Source organism: Telopea speciosissima, chromosome 10 (genome assembly GCF_018873765.1).
Source record: "Telopea speciosissima isolate NSW1024214 ecotype Mountain lineage chromosome 10, Tspe_v1, whole genome shotgun sequence".
NCBI lineage: Eukaryota > Viridiplantae > Streptophyta > Magnoliopsida > Proteales > Proteaceae > Telopea > Telopea speciosissima.
Genome location: NC_057925.1, coordinates 59,624,072 through 59,632,967, shown reverse-complemented (window position 1 = coordinate 59,632,967; position 8,896 = coordinate 59,624,072). Strand labels below are relative to the sequence as shown.

The following is an 8,896-nucleotide window of genomic DNA, read 5'->3' as shown; positions in this document are numbered from 1 at the left end:
CACTAGTCGTTGGTGATCAATCCAAAAGCTTTAATTTAAAAAATGAACCTAAATAATATATCTGAACACAGGGATGTGGAAATTATCAGATGTACTAATCTGCAGATTTAGATTTGGTTGGGGGGGGGGGGGGAGGGGAGAGGGAGGGGAAGTAATGCTGTCCAAGAATTATGAGTTGCAGGTGATTTTGAAGTCCAAATACATATAAAGATTAGCATCTAGAAATCAACATGCATGACACATCAAGTAGATTAATAATGTAATGACAAATGGATAAATTAGTTGAGTCTGGTCATTGACAATGAGAATATCCTAATTCCTAAAGCTGTTTGCTTAGCAGGCTAAGCATACCAATTTTCATCACCTACCATCATCCTACCTATGATACATGAAATTTTGATCCATTCATTTCTATGAAAACCAAGGGAAATCTCCTTTAAACATTAATCAATTTAAATCTGAGAGTTACAAGAAGTTGGTCCAACCAAGAAACATAGATGATGGAACAAAATAACAAATGAATGGTTTAGGGTACAGTTTTATACTTACAGATAACCTTACATTTGAGTACTCTATCCTGAACATAAAATCCTGGCATCACCATGACCTTAACACGAGCAGGAGTTTGGTGTCTTTGTTTCTCTGCAAAAATATCCTCCATGTAGATGGGATCAAAGTTTCTGTTCGCTTCAACCCTTAAGATCCCAAGCGGCGGATTGAATGAGAATGCAAGTAAATGTAGCAACCAGATGCACTTTGTAGCAACAAAGAAAGATTGAAGTAACTGTTCAGGCCATGGTCTTGTCCAATTCAGTGTAGAAATAATGCTACTCATCTTCTGATCACAGAACCTACTGAATTCTTCACTGTAATACTTGGTTCCCTTCCTCAGTACTTCATTCCAGCTCAAATTTCTCAGCGCAATAAACGATGAGAACTGTGCTTGGCGATCTTCGTTAGGGTCCAAAATTTTTGGTGAGCCATTCCTCTGGAACACACAGTTCTCAAAGTCCTGGTAGAGGGATTGGTTTATGAGAGCTTCTAAATGATACAGTAGTGCTTTTGAGTACTTGGAGTTTAGAGTCAAGTTATATGGCTGAAGAATCAAATTTAGCTTCTCCATCAAATTGTTATCAGTTTCTTCAATCTGGTTAACAAGAGTCTTGCAGAATTGTTTTACTGACAATCTTGCTTCTGATACTATCTGCAAGAAACCCTCAATCATGAATTCATGGCTTACAAGCATGGCGCTTTCACTGTTCCCATCAATCGATTTCCCTCCCTTCGGCAGATTACCAGACCTTTCGAGAACTTGGGTATCCCTTCCCTGCACTGTTTGTTTGACAGTCTTCTTTAACTCTTCACAATAGGTCTCTAAGTACTCCAGCTTCTGTTTCAACTGCCCCAAGGAAGATTTCATCTCTGCAACCTCCATTAAAGCTGCATCTCTGTTCTCATTGGCCTCAAGTAGTTCCTTCTTCAAGGATTCAATGGACATTATCCCTAAGTCCTTGAAAATCTGAGGAACTTCTTCGGCTTCTGATCTGTTTGGGGAGGTTTCGTTCTTGTGCTTCTTCTTTAACCGAGGAAACAACCATGAGAACATGGGTCCTCTTTGTTTTGATTGTGGCTGAGCTGGTAAGTGAGAATCTGTTAAAGGCATCACCGTATTAGAATTCTTGGTGTTCTTGGTTCCACTATCGGTTTCAGAACTGATAACCGCAGGTTTGCATTCATTGCAAGTCGTCACTGTCTTGAAGTCCTCCGAACCAGTTCTCCTGCTAGACTTGAAGAAATCGGTTCCGGGTGATGCTTGAAGGATTGCAAAGTGGTTTGCACAAGAACTGGTAACAGATTTAAGATCTTCAGATGGACAGATTTGGGGGTCTCTACCAAATGGACCAGGACTAAACCCCTTTATGCATGAGGAAGTTTCCTTTTTAATGTCGGAGGGATCAGCATCATCGTCTTCTTCCCCTTCTAGCCTGTAAGCATCCCAGTTTTCAGACAGTGTTCGGTTCTCTAATCGGATTTGTTGATACCCAGGTAATGGTTCTTCTCCATAACTCTGTTTAGAATTTGCCAAACTCAGTGAAACATGAAAAAACACAAGGGTCGTGAATCATGACCACTGCCATTAATGAGATTAAATTTTGCGGGTTCCATTAAATCATATGCTCAAAACATTAAAAGCTTCCATCAGTGGCAATAGTTAGCCGCCACAATTACAGTTCATTAAAGCTACCAGTATAGAAAACCAAATCAAAATTAAGTTTAACAATCAAAAGTAGGGACAGAGTTCAGAGAAATTCAAACTCACCGGAGTGAAAACAGGGTAATCTTGAGCGGAGAATTGAGAAGAAGGTCGTGAAATGGTAGGAGAGACACAGCCAGGCAATCTTAGATTTGCAGGGCTGCTCCCTTGCATCAAAGCAGCATGGAGAGCTCTCAGCTCGACGGCTTTCGCAATGGCAGCTTGAATTTCTTGCCGGCTTACTCCATTGTTGTTGTTTTGAAAAGTTTGAGCAGTAGAAGCAGCCATTAAAGAACAGAAAAGTTAAACTAAAACATAAAAATTCTGACTCAGAAGAGAAAACCAGATTTATTTGAAGAAATCATCAAGAGTAAAGGACAAGTGTAGGAGAAGATGGAAATGGGTATCTAACGGTTGGACTTGATTCGCAGAGAGAATTATCATATCCATTGAAGAATTTGGGGAACCAGAAAAAATGATCTGGAAGGAGAAGATTCTGAAATCTAACAAGTTTTTGTCTTTGCTCTCTAAAAGATGGGTTAATGGTAATTGGAATGAGAAGATGGATAGAAAAAAAATGAGAGCAGAGTGAGAAACAGAAGAGTAGTAACTTTTACTCCATGGAAGCGTGGTTGGATTCGATTTGCCAAAATACCCCTCAGTGCGTAAATTAATTATACGAAGACATCATGTGAATATGTGATGGCGTTCGCCCCTTTTTACGTTATATACACGTGGTGGCAATCAAACCAAAGTTGGTCCACGTTGAATCAGGACTAATTTCATGGGTCTATCCGGATTATGGATTGAGGAATCGGTATCGGATCGGCACGGTATCAGCCTCCTTGGCCGATCATAGGATGGATATCGGTATTGGTATCAGCCATTGGATCAATATCAGATCCGGATCAGCCGATCTATCCTGATTCAGATCACACGTACATTGCTTTTTGGGGGATTTTACCAAATTGGTACTTTTCTACTTTTTGACCAATCCAGGTCGATCCCGATACCTCAATCCCTAATCGGATTCAAAACCCTTTTTTATTATTCTAACAGGAATTACTAAGGGTATCAGTTGGTTTGGTTTATTTATTTATTTTGATATTGGTTCAATTTTAGGATACAATATTGACAAAAATGAAATTGAACTAAAACAAAATAACTTTCACTATCTCAAATCAAAACCGAACACTTTGATTCGATTTTATTGGATTTATTTTTTTCAGCTCGTATGAGATTTGAAAATGCAAGGTACAAAAGAGAAAACAAGTGTGCAAAATAATAGAAAAGAAGTGAGGAGTAAGAGATGAAGTGAACTAGAACTCGTGATTGATATTTTTGGGGTTTAATATGATTTAGATCTGGTTCATATTCGGTTAATGCTGTTTATACTTTATTCGATTTGATTAAGTTCAAATTGATAATTTTTAACCTAAAATTGAAACTGAACCAAACCAAATAAAAATTTACAGTTTCCAAAAACCAACAGAAAAAAGTTAGTTCGGTTTAAACGGCCGGTTTCAGTTCTTCTAATTTGATATGTAATTTAGGACATATCAGGGGTATTTATGTCCATAGAAAAGCCAACAGAATAATCACCAAAAGTGGTGGTTGTTCGGGTGGGGTGGACGGAAAAATCCAAGAGCTTCAAAACAGTGGCGGGCCACGCGGCATCGCTACTTTTCTCTGGACCTGAAGTGAAAAGTGAGTCGCGTGAAACTGTTGGAGGGGACCAAATAGTCCTTCTTCAAGTTACGAAATTGCCCCCTCACCTGAACATTATAATCTCTGAAGTCTGGAGACTAGGATAGGAGTCGTAGAGATTTTTACCCGCACCAGTTGAGGGTAGTTTGGAGAGAGAGAGAGAGAGAGAGAGAGAGATAAAGCAAAAGGTCCTCCCATCATGGGAGGATACCCTCTTTATATGAAATGACTTCATTGCCTTTTTATGGATTAAATCATTCATTGATTTACTATCAAAAAACATATCTCTTGCGATTCCCTGATCGGTACAGTTCCCTAGTGCCTCTAATATGAGGGGGTGGATCCCATCCAGGTAAAGTGTTCGATCAGAGGTGGAATGGTCATTGTGCCCCCCTTGTTAAGGAACCGTAGGAACTATACCAAGTAGGGAATTGCAGGGGATAAAGATCTATGCACTATTATCCTACATCGCTTACTCAGAAAATACTTTCCCCAAAGTGGTAGAGAAAGAATGCCACTTTAGGGTTCATATTTTGTGGGAATGATAAAAAAGGCTTAGAATTTTCATAATAGAATTTTGGGAAAAATTAATGTCCGAGAGTGCAGCACTTGTGCTCAAACACATGATAGCATAAAATGATTACTCTGCCGCCCATGAAAAAATAAAAATCCTACCCCTATTGATGTTTCCTCACGCAATTTTATTGACTTGTGGTAATGCAAGGCCACACTCCGAATAGAAAACTTTTCCCCTATAATTTTTTAGGGTTTCAAGAGTCCCATCCCATAGTCGGAAGGCGATAGTGAAAGAGATAAACTCCAATCAATTGATGTTTCCACTTTCTATCAATACTTGTTTTTTATATATATAATTATTTCTTTCTTACTTTTTAAATTTTTTAAACCAACCACCCCAAAAGGGGGAGAGCGGAGAGGTTTGTCAATGCTCATCTGCACAAAAAAAGCGTTCTCTTGTTCATTAAGACCACTCTTAGTGCATAAAGAAGACCAAAATGATACTAAACTTGACTATCCAAGTTACAACAGTCGCCATTGTTTAGTTATTGTGTGATAGTAGTATGTCTTAGAAGAAAAGAAGAAAAATAAAAAGAAAGACTATTGTTAGACCGGTTCTAAAATTGATGATTCCACGGCTTTGAAGGAATTGGAAAAAAGTTCAAGATAAGGTTAGAGCATAGTCCCCCACCCTCCCCACTTTAAAAAAACAAAAAATTGAAAAAGGGAAAAAGGAGAAAATTCATTTGGCAAAAAGTTTAGAGAAGAATCTCTTTAATAGGCACATTAAGTTTTACCATGTGAAAGATGTATTAAAGAAATTTGATCGGTGGATATCTAGGAAATAATCAAGGTTGAATAGACAATAATCAAGTGTTAATCCACAATGCGTTTAATCAGTACTAAACATAATCTCTTGTTGAAGGAACAAAAAACATGTATAATCTTTTGTAAGATTAGATGATTTAAATATAAAAAAAAAAAAAAAAAAAAAAAAACGACATGGTCGTATAGAGCATGCATCTAGATATAGGAGTGCGTTAAATTACTAACTTACCCTTCATGAAATAAAAAATTTAATTCATATCGATGTCCCTATGCACGCTCTCATTGATCCATTTCTAATGCAGGAACTAAAGGACCAAATAGTGATATCTTGCCCATACTTAAAAAACTTCATTTTATTGTTGCTACAAATGTTCTACACTATTACAATAATTTTTAGAACAAGATAAACTAAAAGCCACATGAAGATCAGTCAAAGTGTTAAAGAAGCTACCTATGTACCTCAGTTTACGGCCTACTCCACATCTTCATTATTACCATAATTATATGGCTAGAGTCCATTTTAAGTAATTTTACTTTACTTGAGCAAAAGCCTTAAACTAAAGTGGCCCTCATCCAACTATGTGGAAAGACATGTGGACAGGGTGGCAACGGGTCAGCTCGGGTCAATGTGGTCCGGTCTGGATGAACCAAACCAATTAAGGATTAAATATAGACAATCTGGACCCAAAAGGGGAAGAACAACAATAAATAGAAAGCACACTGATATTGAGTAGGTCAGCAGGGTGCTTCTTTCCTTCAAAAGCTTTGGGAGGGGGAAATATTAAATAAGGCTGATGTTCTCCGTGCAGCAGCGCAACCTGCGCCACATGGGCTGGGTATTCTTATCATTCAAGGGACAAGGTGGTCATTTTGCCCACCCCCATGTGTTTGGGTGCACCTTGCGCCCCCGGGACAGAATATTTGACCATAATTCTAAAAAGGCTGCCAGGTCACGTGGCCCTTGTATTTACAAGGACCTATGAGTCAGCACGGTGGGTTCACAGGAGTGGGGTGGTCATTTAACCTTTTTTTCTCTGGCACAACAGCCACATGACCTGGCAGCGATGTTCCCACCTTTGAAAAAAAAAAAAAAAAGATTCCATATTGTTGTGCTATTCAAAGCTTATCTAATTAGCTTAGATTTTCAGACTAGCCACCTATAGCAATTAGCATTATTGAGGTTAGTTTGGGTTGCCAAATCATATCTTGATTTAGTTTTAAACTATTTTTAAGTAGTTTGATGCAGATAATCCAATTTTTCTGAATAGGCTTACTTTTGAATACCCAATGGGTAATATTGGATTATGGGTCAAGTAATCTTAGGTTTTTATTGAAAATAGGCCAATGTAATAAACCTACATTGTGAGGTTAGAACCTAAACCGGATCAGGTGTCAATCTTAGTTTATCTTTTATGCTTTTATATGGTTTGAATTAGTACATAGTGAAAATGTAGAACACAATTTCAAACCTGTCTTGGTCTGGTCGACCTAGTTGATGAAGAATGGATCGCTACAACAGTTAGCACCAAACTATAGAGGGAAAAGTACAATAAAAAAAACCCCTATGGTTAGAAAAAATTACACTGATTCCCCTCAAAATTACATTCACCTCCCCTTTAGAGGGAGGTAGATGTAATTTTGAGAGGGATCGGTGTAATTTTTTCAAATTACAGGAATGGTAAACGTAATTTTCCCAACTATAAAAAGTGTAGAGGATATAATAGTCCATGTAATCCTCTAAGAGAAGGATGCATGTAGCAAACATCTTTGTATTGTAATCTAAGACCATAGAAAGAAGGACTAAGTTTCCCGAGGACGGTTCATCCACCATTCTAGGGTTTACAAACCCCTCCTAGGATTTTGGTATATTTTAAAATATCCTTTCGATACCCTCTGCTCCACCGTGGATGGGATCCCATTCACCATGGGTGGAGGGAAACTCGATCCTCAAAACATTGTTCACAAAATCCTAATGTTGTTAGATTTCTCCAATCGGTGGACTTTGTTACTTTTTTTTTCTTCATCATGAAAGTATGTTAAAAAAAAATTTCATATAAAAATCATTTTTTTCGGTAGTGATTGTATATGAATATTTTCTTTACATGAATTTTATCTATAAGAACGATAGTTAGTAAAAGCACGTTTAAAGCAGTGTTGCCGTTTTTACTAATTAAAACATCACTATTGGTTGTGTTGACAACAATGAGCAGCATCATAGCCAAGCCACAATGCTCAACAAGACTATGAACATTATGGTGCATGAACTAGGAATTAATATTGGATGATATGTCTTGGAACTTACAATAGGTTGTAGAATATATATATGGATTATTTTTTGATGTTATATATTTTTTTTGGTTAAAAGGAGCTTATAATTAGTAAAAATATAGAGATTACATCCTGTAGTAAAAATTAATATTGGATTATATTGTTTTGAACATTAGAAGCAAGTATTCTAGTAAAAATTCCTCAATTTATATGAGAAATGCTTCTTTTTTTTTTGAGGGGGGAGAGGTAATATATACATTTAAAACCCATACAAACAAGCTTAAGATCACATCATATCATTATATTATTAAAAAATAAAAACAAGAATAAAATATATAATACATCATTTGTAAGCTGGGTATGAACATATCACATTTGTACAAAAAATTATTGCTTATTAATTTTATTTAAAAACAAACAAAACCATATAAAGTCGAATTCCTAACTAAAAAAAGGTTAGAGATCCCCTCTCTATCTCTCTTTAGAACACACATACACACATCATATCTTCTATTTTGGTGCGAAAGAAAACAATAATAAAAGGACAAACAAGCTTAGGATCACATCATATCATTAAGTTATTAAAAATTACAAACAAAAATAGATATATAATACATCATTTGTAAGGTGCCTATGAACATGTCACATTTGTACACAAAATTATTGCTTGTGTATAAATATAATTTTATGTAAGGATAGGGTTAAATGGACATATCAGTCACATTATCCATTCCAAATTTAGACTTCTATAAGTTTCAAAATGTATTTAAAAAACTTTCCTCTACTGCATGTTCTGTGGCTCCAAGACTTGAAGTTTTAAATCCATGATCACCCTATAGTTTGCTTTGATAAAGTAAATGCAATAATATCATTTAGTCCCACATTGCCAATGAAATAGTAAAAAGATCAGATTAAATGTTTTACTTATGAGAATATAAGCGTAGTGTTTCTTGAAGAAAGGTATCTCTCCTTTATTATTTTTTTGGTGTTGACACCTGAGGTGCACTTCACATGCAATCCGAGCTGGAATGATACGGTGTATACTTGGGCCTAGGTGTGGTGCCTCTCCCAAGATTTCAAGCATAAGGAGAGTGACCATTTGGCGTGGCTCAACCCCATAGCAATCAATAGTTGCAGAAATCTAGAATTTTATTTCTAGATTAAATTACACCTTCAGGCAAACATTTCAAGAACGGCAAAACTTCGGAAACTGGAAAATGGGATACGTCAATATATGCGTATAAATTAATGATAGGGGAAAAATATATATATCTATAACTTATCCCAAACTCCAAAAATTAAGCACAAAAAATTTAATCTTGG

General features: G+C 36.5%; 1 protein-coding gene across 1 annotated transcript; it reads right to left on the bottom strand.

Moving 5' to 3' along the window:
• Positions 1 to 422: 422 nt before the first annotated feature.
• LOC122642545 (IRK-interacting protein-like) lies at positions 423 to 2,875 on the bottom strand. The gene is made up of 2 exons (XM_043836050.1): positions 2,321 to 2,875; positions 423 to 2,068 (listed from the first exon to the last, which is right to left on the bottom strand). Exons 1-2 carry the CDS (start codon positions 2,540 to 2,542, stop codon positions 527 to 529), a joined length of 1,764 nt encoding a protein of 587 aa, XP_043691985.1. The 5' UTR covers positions 2,543 to 2,875; the 3' UTR covers positions 423 to 526.
• Positions 2,876 to 8,896: the final 6,021 nt, after the last annotated feature.

Coding starts and splice junctions, on each gene's coding strand:
- LOC122642545 (XM_043836050.1), bottom strand. CDS start 2,542: ATGGCTGCTTCTACTGCTCAAACTTTTCAAAACAACAACAATGGAGTA. Junction 2,069..2,320: donor ATTACCCTGTTTTCACTCCG/GTGAGTTTGAAT, acceptor AATTCTAAACAG/AGTTATGGAGAAGAACCATT.